Source organism: Rhagoletis zephyria, unplaced genomic scaffold (assembly GCF_001687245.7).
Source record: "Rhagoletis zephyria isolate East Lansing unplaced genomic scaffold, Rhagoletis_zephyria_1.1 Rzeph_scaffold_00557, whole genome shotgun sequence".
Classification (NCBI taxonomy): Eukaryota; Metazoa; Arthropoda; class Insecta; order Diptera; family Tephritidae; genus Rhagoletis; species Rhagoletis zephyria.
Genome location: NW_016157641.1, coordinates 27,328 through 46,548, shown reverse-complemented (window position 1 = coordinate 46,548; position 19,221 = coordinate 27,328). Strand labels below are relative to the sequence as shown.

Below are 19,221 nucleotides of genomic sequence, written 5' to 3'. Positions count from 1 at the left end.
AAATAACAAAACTATAGTTTTTATTAAAAAAATAACGAAACTATAGTTTTTATTAAAATAACTAAAAAAAGTTATTGGAAGATATTTTCCAGATTTGGTAGATTTTTTTTCAAGTGGATGGTAAATATTTTTTTCGCCAGTGGCAACTCTGGCGGCTGAGAAATTGCTTTGAATTTTACAATTTTTTTTTGCTGACGGCTTTTTGCACTTTTTTCCAAATAAGCATGAATTTCTTATGGACGAAAAGGCGCAGACCATTTGCAAAGAAAATAAAAAAAAATTAACGCCAGTTTCTATATAAATTGTGCTTTTTGTATGGAAAAACCCGCAAAAGCCGTTATAAAAAAAAAAAACAAAAAATATATAAAAGATCCACGCGATTTTTCAGCCGCTTAAAACTTGCACTTTCTTTATTAAAATTTAGCAGCATACAAAACTGCATACATATTTTGAAAAGTTTTGCCACCTGTTGGAAAAGTCGAATTAATTTAAATTATACACAAGTTGTACGAAATTTTAAAATATGGGTGCTAAGCGAAAGAGTATTATTAAATTTATAGAATGAACATTTGGAATATTTTTCAGATGTTTGAAGAGGGTTACCACCTTTTAGAAAAGTTAAATTCAACCTTTTTAAAAAGTTAAATGCATTACACGAATGCGGGAATCAATCGAAACTGGTTTAAAAGGGCTTTATTTCAAAGCTACATATTTAGGAGGGTTGCCACCTGTTAAAAAATCAAAATCAATTTGAATTAAGGGAATTAGGTAATCGAAATATGTATCACAATATCACAATAGGAGGGTTGCCACCTGTTAAAAAGTCAAAATCAATTTGAATTAAGGGAATTAGGTAATTGAAATATGTATCACAATATGGATGACGATAGAGGTTTATGAAGCTTTCAATTTAGACAAGGGGGCGTGGCACAACCCGTAGGCGTGAAAATTTCAATCAAATATAGCTTTGGAATCATAAGTAATATGAGATTGATATTTGGTGTGGAGACATAACTAAACTATCTAAGCGGTTATGATAAACTAAAGGGGGGCTGAGTGTTTGCAAGGGGGCGTGGCACCTCCCATAACCGTAATACACTCCGAGACCCATAACTTTGGAAGCATAAGTCAGATGACTCTGATATTTGGTGTACATATGTATGAAATAGTTTGCACAAGGAGACGTGGCTCTTCAACCCATAGGCCTGATATTTTTTAATCAGCTATTTGTTCTTCTGACTTCGTTTTATGCTTCATCTATCCCACCTCTTTCATAGACCACTGTTTGTATGTATGTATGTATGTATATCGGCACGCATAGACACACGTCGCCTCTTTGGAGCAGCAACAGCAGCTGTGCAAACCGAAAAATAAAAGGTATGAAATAAGCAAAATGAAAGCTATGCTACAATAATAACAACAACAAAAAAGGCAAAATAAGCGCTAAATAAGAGCATGATGCCGCCGAAACGATCGTCGAAGCTGAAAAAGTAGAAAATGCGGCAAAGACCTGGAGCATTGCGAGCGCAACTCCATCGAGTGGAAATAATGCTGAGTTGCTACGTTGCGACGCAGCGACGACGGCTCAATTCTGTCTATGGTTGTTTCATTGGATTGGCGCATTGCTGCTGCTGATGTTGCTGCTTTACTGCTTTACGGCTTTACGGCTTTGCCGCTCTGTTACTGACAACAATTAGCCAGCAGCAGCCAGCAGCTAGCAAGTTGGCCAAAAAGCGGTCAGAGACCGACAGAAATTTTCAGTTTAACCGCGATTGCCAATCGCTTAAGACGCTTTTTTGTAAAGACGACTTCAATTGCATATCGTGGTGCTATCTACATACATATGTATGTAAATACATATTTACAAGTATTTTTCTTTGGTTTTTGAAAGTTTTCTTACGCTACGCTGAAGGCGGCGGACTTGTGTACTTAGTCGTGTTTTTGCCATTTTAACTGCATATCTGCTATTGTTGGCTTTCAAGTTCACGTAGTAGCATAACTCGTATGTAATAACAATTAGAATCGAGTTGTAAACGCCAAGTCCAAGCACGTAAAATAGCATACATATGTAATGGTAGTAATTATTAAAATGATTAATTAATTAATTAATTCATGGTGCATGTGTAACAAAGCAAATACATTGATGTATGTACGTACGTATGTACATTTGAAGTGTAGTGATTTTTGAATTTGATTTTGATATCTTTAAAGCAAATTGCATGAACAACAAACACATCCGTTTTCTGCGTAAAAAAAAATTTTGAAAATATTTTTGTGTACGTAAAATGAGTTTGGGCGGTGATAAAACGTTCAAGATGAGAATGCGCGACATGGAAAACGCTTTCAGATATCGCCGGATACCTTATCCAAAGAGGTAAGTAGTTAACTCCTTTTATCGGACACTCGTTATGCGTGTCCGGGCACGCAAAGACACCACCCAAACAAAAACAAAACAAAGAGAAATGCTGTGTTACAGGAAATTCGTATCGAAACCCCAAACTGTAGGCGAAACTACTGCTGAAATTTTTTTTAAACAAATACTTTCAATAAAGAAATTGCTTCCTGGTGGTGGCGGCGGCCAGAGTTGCACAACCAAGCAATTGACCAATTTTTCGCGCTCTCACCCGTTCCATTCACAAACCTACTAAACTCGAATTGAAGTCGTCTTAGTTAGAAAGAAATGAAATGAAATGAAATGACTCGCTCGACAAGAGTACAACAAAAAAAAAGAAGCCATACACGTTAATAGCAGCGAAATGGTACGCTTGCACTCCTAACATAATGACATTAATAAAAACAACAACAAAAAAAGCTTGTAAAAAAAAGTTAGCTTAGAAAAAGAAAAACAAAAACAACATTTGTAGAAAGCACCAAAAACATATAAAATAAAAGCATTGAAACTACCAAGTGAGTGGCTTGCCGAAGGAGTTGTTCCAAATTGATATCACCTAGTTTTGAATTTAATGAAAAACCGGTATAAATTGTCTTAGACGCACCGCACTTTTTAGCCTAGCTTACATACCTAGATTCACACTTGCATACATACATGCGCGTACATGCGCGTACATGCTCGTACATACTACATACCGCGATTGACAGTGGTAGGTATCCACTGCCGACAGCACCATTTTCGGGCAAATAAAGTTGAAGTTGGGGCTATTGCAAATAATAATAACTGGTTAGCTATGTAGTGCAAATACTTATGCGTAGATATGTATGTAGATACGTTTGAAGGCGAATGAATGCACACTTTGATGTAAAAAGTGAATTGCATTTGGTAAACCGCCATACGGCCCATAGATACTTAACTCTTTTTAGCTGCGAGATTGCTTTTTAAGATCTTTTTGTTTGTAACTAATATCCAGATGGGTGAAATTTCTTCATTATCTACAGCCTCTGTTGCGGTGGCGCTGAATTTTTTTTAAATGATTTTTTTTTTGGATTTAATACACGACCACCTGACTTAGTGTGAGTCAATTTATTTTTATAATGCTGCATAATTTAAAGTTTTGTACGCAAATAATAACAGCAAATTTAATATGCTGAGGGTAGGTTGACTGTGGTGGTGAGCGAGCTGATTGACTGCGTGATTGACTCACTAGGCTGGGTCGATTTTGTATGGCGTAAAAGAAAGGCATTTGACCGTCTTTTAATAGTAATACTATAATGTCTTAGGGCTAAACCAATTGTTATTGGCCACGAAAGATTAATTTAAAACTTAACTTTAGCCCGCGCAATTGAATCAAAGTGTATGAATTTTGAAAATGAAACTTTGGCTTGTAATATCTATGGAATGCGTTAAGAGCGAAATACACAACACAAGCGGCTTGACAAACCAAGCGAAATATCCCTTTGTTTCAATCCATTTGTGTTGTCTATGGGGGTGTTTGAAGGTTTGACAAACCGCTTGAGGGAAATTTGAGCAAAAATCAAAATTTTTTGATTTTCTGGCCGCCATGTTGACGTTTGATCAAACCGCTTGCGATGTGGATGGTAAAATCGCCTCATTTGTTGCTGAATTTTCACCAAGTGAGGAAGTAAGGGAGAAAAATGGAAGAAAACCAACATTTTTAACATTGTGAACCAGAGGAAAACTAAAATTCTGTGCTTGAATGACTCATGTTTGCATGGTGTATGGCGAAATGGGAAAAGTAGGTTTGACAAGCCGCTTGTGTGGTGTATTTCGCTCTTAAATTGTGGCAAACAGGACGATATATTAAATTAAGGGTTATTAAATTTAGTACCACACGTTCATGTATCATTTTTCAATAAGTCTACAAGTTTTTAAGATATTAAGATAAAACTTACAAAAGCTATAATTTTCCTTTATAAATTTTCAATTCTTCATTACTTCAGCAATCAAGTGAAAAATACAAAAAAGTGAGACGAGATTTATTTCAAACGTTTTAATGTTTTCGGATGCTTATATAATATTAAAAGGACCATGGACTTGGTCTCGCCGATTTGGGCAGTTTTCAAGATCGTGGTGAATGAAGTCAAATATGTTTGATAAGTTAATGGTAGTTTCAAGCATATAAATATTTACTACATACATTAGCAAAATACAATTAGGGTTAGAAACGCTCATTTTAACTCCATCTATGCAGTCTTGAAAATTGGCGCGGAATGGTTTCATTAGTAACGGAAGAAGCACATTTTTCGCGGTTTCTAAATTTGCCGTTATATGAAAGTAGGGGACGTGCAATAAGTGTTTAGATATACATACATAAATATTTTAGTTAATTCCATTATGTGAAAAAGTGACTGTAGGTAAATGCAATAGTCTTCAACTTATCCTGGGAAATCCTTTTGAGGAACGAAAAATGTCACTGCTTGGCACACTTTTCTGTAATCCGGTTCTTTCATTTGAAAGTAATTTATACATACAATTGAATTGAAATTAAAAAAAAAAAACTGGAGATCCACTTAAGTTTTTCGTTATAACTTTGGTAAATGTTACTCGATCGGTACGTAATCGTTACTGATTTATGATAATAATATGATAAAAATCGTTCAGATTATAAAAAAATTATTTAAAAAACAAAAAAAAAATGTTAAATAATTTTTTTTTGTCATTTTCCTATATTTGAAATTTTTTATTGTATTTATAAACATATGAAAACTAATTAGTGTTTCCAGAAGTTGTGCCTGTTTAGTGTTTCCATACTCATTTGCATAAACAAAATTTTCCCACCACTATGCAAAATAATGGCTTTTCCATTGGAGCAACCGAAATTGTTGCTAAATTTACAAAAATTCGCAAACTATAGCTAATATTAAAAAAAGATTAGAATATTTGGAACCAGCAATCTAAATGCACCCCAGCAATATCAATGCTGTTCTTTACATCTTTTGACTATAGGCCAGTGCAATTATCAAGAGAACAATTTAAATTTTATTGAAGAGAGATAACTTTGAGATTAACGATAAGCTAAAGGGCTGCGAGAAATGATATTTGACTTTATCAAACCTTTTTGCTGAACCCAGAATTTTTAACAAGTATTGGTCTTATTCGACCAATGTGCTGTGGGTCAATTGGCGGTCGATACGCGGGCTCTTACAATTAAAATAAAAGACTAATATTTTGCAGGCTTGTTGTTGCCTTCATGATACAATATAATTTCACTTTTACTAAAGGATTTGAGAAAAATTAGATTTTCGACCCGCCCTAGTGCTCACTTTGTACATTTGTATGCACAAGTATGTAGGTATGTATGTATGTATTGATGGTACATTCAGTGGGCAGCAGTGAAAATTTCGCATTTTTTCTATTTCGTAATTGAGTGCATATTTCTACGCTTGTTTAACTCAGATGCAGGTGTGCCACCATAAACTCGAGCTCAAAATCTTTTATAGCAGCTACATATACATATGCATTTTCGATTCTCATGCAAAGTCTCACTATTTTTCGTTCTGATACGATTTGATCTTCTGCTCTGTAGATTCATGACAACGTTACTTACATCCCGATTCCCAGATTGAAAAGAGTTCAGCAACTCCCAAAACAGGGGGCCTGGAGCCAATTTTTATTAAATTTTTAAAACCCCTTTTATGCACCTTTTCTTTGCAATTTGTTTTGTATTACTTATATAGTAGACTTGGGCCTTTTTCTGCAGTAACCTTTAACTTTAAAGCTCACTTTATATTTAAAGGTTGGATTAAAAGTAAAGCTATGTCTAAAGTTAAACATTTCTACTATCGGTTTTTGGCGTGTGTATGTTTCTTGGTTGTAAGCCAATTTAAAGCCGATAATAAAATGCAACATTTAAATATAAAGTGAGCTTTAAAGTTACAGGTTACAGGGGGACATGGCCCTTAATGTAGTAATCGAAACAAGCCTGTTAGAAATCGATAAAACATTAACAGAACGAAAAATGACACTGAAGATGGCACAACGCTGAAACCGGTTTGTCTCCAAACCAAATTTGACAAGGGATGACGGAAATTCGTTCCATAATACATCATACACCCGCCCTGTCGGAAACAACAACAACCAAAAAGGAAAAAAAAACATTAACACTTATGTAGTCACAAGTGGGCGTTTCATGTCCATTCCAAAAAAATCTATACTATTCTTATTTCTTGTTAACTTGGAGTAAGGCAGTGTCCTTAGTTATTGAAATATCGTAGTGTTTATATTTCTGCAAATTACCGTTACCGTTATGAAAAATGGGCGTAACTTTAGTCCGATTTCAGTGTATTCCTTTTTTGTATCAAGAGCAATAACTGTAGCGAATTAGGTAGAAATTGGTTAATCGGTTACCGAGATATTCACACAACGTCGATGGCACTCTTTCTGGCCAACTTTTCCGCAAGGCGACCTGCACTGTCATTGTGGCCCGGCACCTAAAAGAGTCTGACCGGCGAAAGTTCCCTTGCCAAAGGTCGAACAGTTTAACATACATTCGACTGCTTCCATAATGCTATCTCTGCCTGAAGCTGGCGCCCTGCATGAAAGAACCAACCACCGACACTTCCGTCAAGCTTTGACCCATCTGTATAGAAATTCACCTTAAGCATTTTAACACTATTTAAATTTGCAGTTAATATTTTGAGCAAAAGTAAAAAGCCAACAAAAATGCTAAATAATTTTAAGAAATAGCTAAGAAAAAAGAAGCTAAACAGGATTTTTCGGCTAGCCGGAAAATAGCTCGCATGGCAACACTGGTTATCATATTGTTGTAAAATTGTTTGTTGTGGTTCCAAGTTGTTTAAACCCAGACGCACTTCTTAACCATCCGATAGTATTCGCTGTTGGACGAATTTCAACAAAATATTTGAGCAATTGTTTATGCCACAAATAATAATTCAACTTTTTAATTTAAATGTTTGTAAAACCATACTGGAACATTAAAAAGAAATCTCTTCTTCGTATTTCTTATTTTCTTGGAATTTCCTAATTCCAATGTATTAAAAATGAGGTAAATAGTATATGGCAGTATATAGGCATATGCCGCTAATTTTTGTATGCTATTTTTTTTTGCGTTAGAGCACTTCAAAGAAAGGCACAACCTTTGATGCACTTTGTTAAATTGGTTTTGGAGAAAACCCGGTTTCGGCGTTTTGCCATCTTCAATGAGATTTTCTTTAGTTATTTTTGGAGTTATGATTACACTTTGGAGTATTAATCATATATTATTACATTGTTTTCTCTCAGACATTATTATAGAAAATAGAGCGTACTAATTTATAATATAAACCTTAAATTGATGTATGCCGTAGTAATGGAAAATTCTTGTAAAGTAAAAAAATTAGACATGGTATTTGGAAAATCGTTAACGGTTAATACTTTGGTACATTAGACATGGGTTGGTTAATTGAAGTGGCGAGTTTATTAACTTCAATTACAACTTATACGTGCCGTCTTAAACCACTACTCGCACTTTGAACTGAAAAGAAATTAGCATAAGTTAGTTTGCTGTTGTTTGCGACAGGATGTAAATTTTCTCGGGTTAATATCACTTATGTATATTAGACCGCAGTAGAAAGTTTTGCCTAGAAACCTGATTCTAGTCCTATACATACAGTGCTGGGCAATTATAGAGCAGATGCTCTACCATTTCCTCTGCATCTGGTGAATTACACGACAAACACGACAAAAAGTGTTGTATTCCAGTCCTAGTCTTGCAGCATCGATTCCCAGGGATCAGTGTCTTGTGAAAACGTCAGTTAGTGGAGATAAATCTTTCTTATTCAGTTTGATGAGATATCCAGTGCGTTTTGCGCAGACTCCTACCTGATTTGTTGGTCTTTCCACCTACTGTTAGCGACCTTTTTCCAGCGCTGAGTGTGATGATCCTTGAGCAGAGGTGCAAGACCTTTCTGCCCCTGAGGCATTTAGAGACGACCCCTTTCTGGCTAGCTCGTCGGTCATATCGATGTAAGGAATACTGCTGTGCCCGGCATCTAGATCAGTGCAACAACATGCCTATCAGCTAAAGTGATAAAGTTCTCTCTGTATTGTTTTATTATGCTTACAGAGCCAAGTGCCTTGATCGCCTTCCGCACTAAGTACAGAATAGCGGTTAGGGGCCACAGGCAGCNTGCTCTACCATTTCCTCTGCATCTGGTGAATTACACGACAAACACGACAAAAAGTGTTGTATTCCAGTCCTAGTCTTGCAGCATCGATTCCCAGGGATCAGTGTCTTGTGAAAACGTCAGTTAGTGGAGATAAATCTTTCTTATTCAGTTTGATGAGATATCCAGTGCGTTTTGCGCAGACTCCTACCTGATTTGTTGGTCTTTCCACCTACTGTTAGCGACCTTTTTCCAGCGCTGAGTGTGAGCAGAGGTGCAAGACCTTTCTGCCCCTGAGGCGTTTAGAGACGACCCCTTTCTGGCTAGCTCGTCGGTCACATCGATGTAAGGAATACTGCTGTGCCCGGCATCTAGATCAGTGCAACAACATACCTATCAGCTAAAGTGATAAAGTTCTCTCTGTATTGTTTTATTATGCTTACAGAGCCAAGTGTCTTGATCGCCTTCCGCACTAAGTACAGAATAGCGGTTAGGGGCCACAGGCAGACCAGGCTCTTCGGCTACCCTTTCAAAAGAAAGGATATTATTTTACTAAACAGAAATGACATCAGGCTACTCTCTGGGTACCTGACTTTTCACAACCGACTACGATTTCACTGGCACCGAATAGGTGTGATCATAGAGTCTGAACTGCGGCTCTGTCTTGAAGACGATGAGACGTCAGAATATATTGTCTTTTACTGTACGGCTTTGGCTAGACGGAGCTTAATCCATTTTGAAGTTCAAATGTTCCAACCCTTTGTAATAAAGAACACGCCTACGAAGCCTCTTGCAATACTCATTAGGGAAGCGGGTGGTATCTTGTGCATACTGGGTTATGCACTCTCTCGTTAAGAGTTACAAAAGGTCTATGTCTGTGTTCGTATGGAAAAGTAGTTTATATCGAAAGGCTGGCTTTAGTATAATGATGGCGCCGACCCGTTGATGAACTTTTGGCAAATAAACACGCAAGAAATACCTCCGATACTAGCAAGTCAAGATTCTTATTAAGTGTTATCAAAAAAAATCCTTGTCGTATAAATAATAAAGGGAATGCCGCATTATACTAAAGCCAGCTTCCCGACATAAGCTACTATTCCATACGAAGACAGGTGCACATATCTAAGTTTTCAAATAATTAAAAAAGGCATTAATTTATTTATGGTAGAAGCGATATTTTAAGTAGAAATAGTTTACATAAGCAATCGCTTTTGAAATTGTTTCAGAAGAAACTAATAACAATTAAAATTAATTGTAAAAAATGCAATGCAGGTACCAAAAACACTAAAAACTATGGTATATATTGTACATATGTACATATACAGCTGGCCTAGAGGATCTGCGCGTGCCCTATCTGCATAGTGGACACAAAACATCAGTTGAAGTAGGTATATATTTAGTACATAAATAGCTTTTTTTCCTTATTACAATCAACACTCTACAGGCAATGACAAACAATCGACTTCATTTCATAATATTTTATCTTTTTTTTAATGAACTTTTCAACTACTTTCACGATTTGATATCTTCATATGTACCTACATACAAACATACACATGTAAACAAATACATATGTATGTAACCTGGTTCAATGTTGCTAAAACTTTGGCGAACATCATTGTTTTTGACATAAAATTGTTTGCAGAAAGACTGAGTACATCCACACAAATAAGTACATATGTATGTACATTAGAGTGCAACATTCTCCATGCATAAACAAGTAATTACAAAGAAAAAAGTTTTAAAGACAAGCTTTTATTAATGGTTAGTAAAAAAAGGTCGATCACCGCACCGCCTAACGGCTAAAATTTTGGTGGATTTATTTCTCTACAAATTTTTTGTTGAATTCTCAATTAATTTTTTTCAGTGTCAATAACTTTTCTTTTTTTTAAGTGAGTTGTATAGCAGTACTGTGCTAAAAGTGGTAGTAAAAGCAGGGCTGATCTACAAGTAAACATGTGATATACAATATTGTGGACTGAAAATGGAAAACTCGCTGCCAAAAAATTTTTCTTCAGAAGAAATACAAATTCCACGTCACTCTCGTCCATTTCTTTTAAATAAAATTTTATGGTGTTTTCGTTCCTACCAAAAAATGTGGCCTTTTGCCTATTTCTCTTTTCGTGTTCGATTCTAAAATAAATTCAAACCGTGAGAAAATATTGTGTTCGTTTTTTAAAATGTCACACCCTTGTAAGACGAAAAAAGGCACATTCTCTGCCCTTTGAAGTTTTGTCAGTGGAGATGGTTACCCTGTAAATGAGATGGTTGCTCCAAAAATGAGATGGTTGCTTAAAACGACAGTATTATGAAACGCGTGAGCTAGGTAGGGACAAAAAGGTAAAAACATGCCCATTTAGGGGGTTGAGTGTAACATCAAACACATTTTGCACTGTGGATGGGCAACATTTTTTTGGAAGAAACGAACCCACCATTTGTTTGCGCGATGCTTGCAGAAATAAAAAGGTTTATGTATAATGATCAGCTTATTAAACGTATAACATCTCTGAGTATGGTTATTCTTATTTAAATTTTATTTAACCGAAGAGGAAAGGGCACTTAAATCAAAATTAAAACAAATTAAATTTGTTTAGTGAAACCAAAAATTCGAAAATCGAATTAATTTGCACTTAAATGAATCTGTTGAAACGCAGCCTAAGTAATATACTTACGTTCTAAATATGAAAAAAAAATCGGAACCTAAATACGGATTTTCCAAATATCTCAACTCCTGGTCACCTATTTGGCAAAAAGTAGGAAATGTAGGGGTTTTCAAAGAGTTATCTCGACACCTGCGCCACCTAGAATATTGATTCCTCTTTAATTTTGCATTGTCATTGCGGTCTGAGCTAAGTTTGAAGTTTCAAGTCTCTAGCTAATCGGGGAGTTGGTTAAAAGTCGATTGTAAGATTCGCTTAAACTTAATAAAAGTTTGTACAAATCTGAACTATTTTTCATCGGAAGTATGAAATTTATTATATTTAAGATACCTATAGACTTAAAATATAAGTTTTACAATTCCGGTTGAAACATTTTTTTTGTGAGGCATCCTAATGTATGTATTTCAGTGAGTATGCGCTACCTTACTGATTGCACATACTTACCTACATACATAGTATATACATTTATCTGTATACTCAGTACTTTCATACATACTTACATACATATGTATATAAATACATATTTAGCTGAATCTTCATTTGTTTACATACTGTTGGATATTTGTTATTGTACTCGTAAGCCACCTTCAAATTGATTAGCATTATCTGCTCTCGTCACGGCTTTGCAAATTTTCTCCTACATAAACCGAAATAGCTTGTTTTTTTTTTTTATATACACACATACCACACAGTTGATCTTGCTAATTTATATCCACTTAAAAAAGCATTGTAACTTTCACAAATTTTTGGGTGTCATCTATTAGAAGTTGTTTGAAAATTTTCACTTATGCCACCCACGCGTAGTATTTAACCAAATAAGGGGATTTCTGCGAAATTTATAATATTTACATAAGTTTCATTTCACTTATGCACTTATTTGGGTTGTGATAGTTTAACTTTAATAACTTAACTTTTACGTAATGTTAATTTTCTAGCGAATGATTAGCTTGCTAGTTAGCTCTCTTATTTTTTTTTTTTTTGAATGAAGAGACAATGCCTTTTATTAAAATTAGCTTAGCCTACTGCACTGATAGTTGATTATTACCGCAAAAAATGTCAGCTTTTTTTCTTTGTTTTTGAGATTTATGAGCATGTTTACATGTATGTATCTGTGTTTTATTGACATTTTTAATTCGAGCAATAAACCGTTCAGCCGGGTTCAGTAAGCCATCTCTCGCATGCAATTCGATTGACAATGAAAAAAGTGTTATAGTCAATTGCCAATTGCAAAAGAAGTTATGTTTCCGGTGATTCTTTCAACAAGTCTTTTGTTTACAATACTTTGCAATTACCGTAATATCTGCCGTTGCGTAATTTATTACCGTTTAGTTTGTTTCAATTTCCTGTATCGACATTTTGCGAGATTTTTTAGTGTGACTTTTATTGGATTTGGATTGCGCAAATTGCAAAATTGAGAAAGGCTGAATCAAAGCTTTTGGCAAAGAAAAGTAAGGTTGGTTAAAGAGTCCTTTTTGTTAAGACATACCATGAAATTAAGGCTTTCCTAGAAGAAATTTAGTTCTAATCAATATTCATATCGTTATCAAAATACATACGTATACTATATAGATAGGAGCCGAATGAAATGAATAAGCCTTTAGGAGGTTTTTAGCGATATCTTGGAGTTAAAGCCCTTTCCTATGAGTTCTTCTTCTTTTTGCATATTAGTTAGCTTGGGATAAATTTCAGTTGTATTCGAAGTTGATAAAGCTTTATTAAGAAGCAAGACTTCAGCCGGGTTCGGACTGAGAAACATTATTTTCGCAGTAAATCAGAGGAAGATTGTGGAAGATTGAAAAGCTTAGCAAAAGGTTCCATAAAGTTTTCCAATATTTGGTAGAATTTTGTTTTTTCTAGTTTCTTGAAGATTTATACGCTGTGAAAGTAGGTAGGTAGGTAGGTAGGTAGTCAGCAACCAGTAAGTGCTTGGAAGCGGAATAGTTGCTTAGACAGGCCAGGTTCTTCGGTTATCTTTTCGACAGAAAGGATATTATTCTATTAAATACTAGGTTACTCTGGGTTTTGACGCCCACTGCGGCTGAGTGGGTTCAATCCCTACTAAATTAGGGGTCGGCAAAAGTAAAACTGTGGCTGTGTTGGTTAGCGCAAGAGAACTGCTCCGCATGAGCAGCCCGGTAGGAAATATAAAATATTTTATATATGCCTAGCATGATGGCACCTTTCGACCGTTTCTAGTTCCATTTCATCCACATATGTAAGTATGTAAGTACCGTATTGCTGTGAGTGGTTAGACTAGCCCACTTATTACTTACTTGTCTAAGAGATAGATCCCTTAAAATAAGCTCGTAGGCAGCGAGTAGCCTGGCCAAACCTTTCCATTAAATACTGCAAAAGTGGAACGTCCATGCCCTCTATTGGAAGTGCCTCCGCCGTCTCGTCGGCTGGCACGTTCTGGTTTCAATAAAGCAATAATAAAGTTCAGACTACTTACCCATCTCGTTTAGGGATCTGCAGTAGTCGTGTGTGTTGAGACTCGCACTAAACACAGTTTTAATAAACAAAATCTAAAAAATCCGTCATACTTGCAAATAAAATATATGCACATTAGGGTGGTCCTTAACGGTAGAAAGCAAGTTTTTACATCAGATTTCCTAAGCCTAAACCCCTACGTCGATTCTATATATTCAATCAATCGGTACCAAAACTGATATGTCGTTCATTTGATTTTAAATACCACCTTAATGTACCTGCATACATACAGTGTTCAAACAAATGACCACGTGTTGATTTTTTTTTAAATATGTATCTATTCGTAATGTGTTTCGAGCTAAATTTTTTTTATGTTATTTCTCTATAAAAATATCGCTTTAACCAAAACCGTATAAATCATAGTTTCAAACTTCATACAAAATTTAGGAAAATTCAATCGCGTTGATTTTTGAGAATTTTTTTTGGAGGCTACTTTTCGGCTTTTTTAATATAACAAGTGCAATTTACAAAAACTGGCGGTTGATATTTTGAAATTTTGTTGCTAACGTTCTCCCGCGTTTCATTTCATAAGAAATTCATGCTTATAAGGAAAAAAGTGCAAAAATCCGTAAAAAAAAATATCTCAAAAATCAACGCGATTTTTCAGCCGTTTGAAACTCGCACTTCATTAGACTAAAATTGTATGGGCTATAAAACTGCATACCCAAAAATTCCGAATAAAAATTTTGATGAAAATTTGTAGAATTTTCCTAAATTTTTTATAAAGTTTGAATACGGTTTTGGTTAAAGTTAACAAAAAAATAACAAAAAAAAATTTACGAATNTACACGTGGTCATTTGTTTGAGCCACTGTATGTATGTATATGTATCTCCAATCTTAAAATTTCTATCTACTACGGTTGAGAAATTAACGAGCTAACAACAATTTTGTAATTTTGCATTCACATTTTACACATATTTATTCGTTTGTATACATATTTACAAACAAACTCAGGCGAATCAGTCGCATAAAATGTAGTTAGCTAATTAAAATTAAACCGTTTACATATGCAGGTATTTATATTTGCATAAAATAAGTCTGACATAAGCGATTTTGCGCACACGCTATTACTAACTCGATATTTACTTACATACGTATGTACATACATATATACTTTCATATGTATGAATGTATGCATGTACGTTCATCCAGCATTCATTCGTAGCAAAAGCGTTCATTGAACTTTAAATTAAGAGACCACATTTTTCATTTCGTTTGCTATGCTATGTTACATATCATTAAGAAAGCAAACCGGTATTAAAATTGACCCTTACCTTCAATATTCTGGATAGTATTGGCGATTCATCGTACTTTTTGGCTAATTCGACGACCTGTAGTTTGGCCACTTAATTTTTCGATCAACTACTAGACATCCACATTTATGTATGTACGTATGTATTTATGTACATACGTGACGAGCAAAGGTGCTTCAACTGTTTTCTTTCGCCAATCTGCTTTGATCTGCAGATCAAACGTCGTAGATACATATGTACATACATATATACATATGTGTATGTATTACTTGCTTAAATGTGCGTATGTAAGTATTTCGGCTTATCTTTGTTTAGTTTTTGCTTCTAAGCAATTTTAAGTTTTTAACGCCATATTACCTGCCTTGCGGCTATAAGCAAGCAAACATACAGTAGAATGGTCCGAAAAAGTTCAAAGACCTTGTTGAATATTTTAAAATGCTTATTAATGTTTAGAGAAAGAATACAAATGCTTACAATACCAGCTTCTTTCAATTGAAGCCCCTTTTCTATTTCATTAGTTATTCATATGTGAAAATATGCTTATTCATGGAGTTACAAGGAGTGGAAAGGAAGGAATCATAACAAAAAACCAATATTGAAATATATTTATCTCACTAAAAATATGCACTGTAATTAATTTAAAAAATATGTGTGACAAAAGAACTTAAATATAAAAATATATAATTTATTAAAAAATCGCGTCATATGTATATATGTACTTATGTATTTTCTGCAGAACTCCCTTAATGTAGTTAAGTTGACTTCAAAAGTGGCATGTGAAAATCACTTCATTTAGTTTTTCGTCCCAAAAACCTAAAAAGTTCTATAGTATTGGCTTTATAGTTTCATCTGAAAAATTACAGAATGTTATTCTTTGTTGTTTTCTCTGTAATTTGAGTTATGATTTTTTTTTACACAGAAGTTGAGTAAAATGAGTACATTACAAATTTACAAATGTAAAGTGCAACCCATAATACTATACTAAAATATTGCGCGATACTCAGAGCTACCATTGTGATTTTTTTAAATTTTTTTGAGATGGTATATTTTCAAAAACTTTTTATATTTTTATTTTTTTATTTGTATGTGAAAAATTTTTCAAGAAAAAAAGTTTTAAAAATATTTATTTTCATAGAGAATTTTTGATGTGTGTATGTGTGATTTTTTTTAAATTTGTTCCTTGCCCGGTTCTCGAGATATTTGGAAAACTATTAAATCGATTTGTTTTTGTTTTTGTGCGGTAAAGTTTTTAAAAATGTATTAATCAAGCTCAAATTTCATATTTATTTATTATTTATGTTTATGCATCAACCCTAAAAATTTGAAGCGAATCAAACACATGAAGTGTGAACCCCGTTCGTTTGGTATGGAACGCCCCATATACTTATTTGCTCCTTCGTCCAGGAAGGCGAGCTTGTTGATTTTAGAAACCATGGACCGTATGGAAAAACTAAGCAATTACTTTTCTTAAAACTTCACACCCTTTACTTAAGTTTATAATTTGAATAAATCGAGTCTGAAATTTTAAGAAAACGCAATTGCTTAGTTTTTATTCACACGGTCCCATATTTTTCCTATGTATGTATGCACATAGTTATGTAACAAATTTAACTAATAAATGTTTGTATGTATTTTTTTACTTATTTCACAGATCCGTTGAACTCATCGCTATATTGGCCATATCCTGCACATTTTTCCTTTTTATGCATACAAATAAATTAAATAGTCGCCTCAAGGAGATGGAAGTGAAATTACAACCATCGGAATTTTCAGCACTCGGCTTAACTGGTAATCAGATCAATTCAAGAGAGTCAAGTGAGTATCTGATGCATGTAATAATTCTTAAAAAAAGATATTTTTGCTACTACATTTAAATGCTAATTACCAAAAATTAAACAGATTTTAAAAGCTTTGTAAACTGTCATTTTTGTAAAATATTTCATATAAAGAATTTAACATCAATATAATTTTTAAAGAATGCGAGTAGCATTTATAAGTATATTTAGGTAGTTAAGCCAGTTTTTTGGATTAACATTATTCAAAACTTTAAACTAAAATTAATTTTTTTTACAAAAAATGAAACCAGACAAAAAATAAGTTACCAAAAGAGGGGCTTGTGGTGGCTAAAATTTTTGTTGTATGTATCTGTACAAATTTTCAAGGCAAAATTCGCATTACGAGTATTTATAAACGGCTAATGTCAATGATTTTTTTCCACGAACTTGTAGGGTTATTTACTTAAAATATGTAAATGTTTTTGGCCGAAAAGGTACCACATCCAACTAAAGATATGTACATATTACAACCAAATTTAATTTGGGTATTTTGTGCCCTAACCGCAAAAAAAAAGTAAGCGACATTTTTTTTCAAAAATGTGATTAAAATAAAATTCAGATTGTTACTAAAATTAAAATTAAGATTGAGATTAAAATTTAGGTTGAGATTGATACATACAAAACTTTTCTTTAATTGTAATTAATTTAATTGTAGTATTAATTTAAACTAGAGTAGCTGACCTTAAATTAATTAAACCACCTTCACTTCCCCATTTCAGGACGTGATAATATCAATACACTTCATGGCACATATCAATACCTAAAAAGTACTGGCCAGGTAAGTTTTATGTTTTATAAAAAAATTTATTTTGCTTATTCATCGAAACCATTGCATTGAATCGCCGTCGTTAGTGTTATGAGTACATTTCAACATTTCATGGTGTCATGGTTTTTGAAACATTATATCTTGGTTCCAGTTCGTTGATCTATCTCATATATAGTCCATTCGACATCGGTAACTTTATAGTGCTTGTATTGAGTGCGCGTTGCTTTATTCTGAAAATTCAACTGCATTCTAATCGACAAAATACATTAACTCATATTCTCGATTACGACATCGTTTTCGGGTGCATGCGACTGTCATAACTGCGATTGGAATACGTCACAATGCACTTACTAAGAAGGAGAAGTGTGAATTAACAGCCTGAGAATACCCTGCAATTAAGTGAAGTGATATCGAAAAAAAATACTGATTTGTGGAGAAGATATGTTTTATTTTTAGAAGTCAATAAGTAAGTGTTTTAATAGACTTTGCTAAATATGCTTAGGACAAAAACGACTTAAATTAAATTTTTTATCGATAATTTCTAAATAAGTAAAGCTTAAATTTTTCTTTCATAGTATCAAACAAAGACTTGACTAACAGTTAATACCAATAAAATGAGGCGAAAGATATTGTGATTTAAAATAGATATAAATGTGTATACATTTGCATTCATAAAGAAAATAAAACACTATTTTAGAATATTGCCCCGCAAAAGTACGCTTGAAAAACTCAGGCATCAGTTACTTCCTTCTGAGACCCATTGTTGCAGCTGCATGAAGAGTAAATGGTACATCGTCCATTCGGCATCTTGTCTCACAAATGGGTTTTTTTTCCTCACGAACACCTAAGGCAACATAAATACATATACATACATACATACCACATATATACTACATGCCATAAAAAATGAGTAAATAGAACACATAAACATAAAACCATAAATACCATACAAATTAGGTTTCCTGCAAGCCACATAAATACATACTTACATAAATACATACATACATACATAGCAACATAGAGTAAAACCCATTAAAGCCGATTGCTAGAAATTCGCCACTATAATTCTCTACCATCTCTCTCCTTTTGGCCATTGGTCTAGAAACTCTTTATGAATACTACTATCTGATCTGTCTCTTGGCCCCTCTTTAGACTCTATTATACCTATTTATTTAGTCTATGCCTTTGCATGCCTCTGGCCGCTAACTAACCTTTTAACTTTGTGTCAGGGACTTCTATTATTTTGAATGGAACGAAAAGTTATAGGGAAGCGAAATTGAAAACAAAACAGTAATTTGAAAATAATTGTTTATGATTTTAACCACAAAAAACAACAAACAGGTACAGTCAAATGTATTTTTAAGTAAGCTGCATTTATGTACTAAGTATGTAAGTGACTTCAAGGTAAAATAAATCTAGTTGACAACAAATTTGAAAGCAATTGCAATTATAAATTGGTTTTACATTGAGCTTTTGAACAAGTGCAGAAAAAATTTTTTATTAATTTTGAATAAATATTTCTTGGGTATTTTTTCAAAAGCGAAATTACATATATGTGTGTATAAGAAACTTCTAAGCAGAAGTAATTTATAACGATGGAATCCATAATATGCATGTAATAAAAATACTAAAAGCTACAAAGTCGGAGTCTATGTTAAGCAAATGTACGTAATACGTACTATGTATGTATATGGGT

At 33.9% G+C, this 19,221-nt stretch overlaps 1 protein-coding gene across 1 annotated transcript in view; it reads left to right on the top strand.

The window, feature by feature from the left end:
* The first annotated feature begins 1,781 nt into the window (after positions 1-1,781).
* The window catches only part of LOC108360325 (heparan sulfate 2-O-sulfotransferase pipe-like), a 32,422-nt gene continuing 14,982 nt past the window's right edge, over positions 1,782-19,221 (top strand). The window contains exons 1-4 of the mRNA XM_017612564.1: positions 1,782-1,867; positions 2,212-2,374; positions 16,576-16,739; positions 17,479-17,537. Of these exons, the coding sequence (XP_017468053.1) occupies positions 2,286-2,374; positions 16,576-16,739; positions 17,479-17,537 (312 nt within the window). The 5' untranslated portion in view covers positions 1,782-1,867; positions 2,212-2,285. The remainder of the gene's footprint in view (positions 1,868-2,211; positions 2,375-16,575; positions 16,740-17,478; positions 17,538-19,221) is intronic.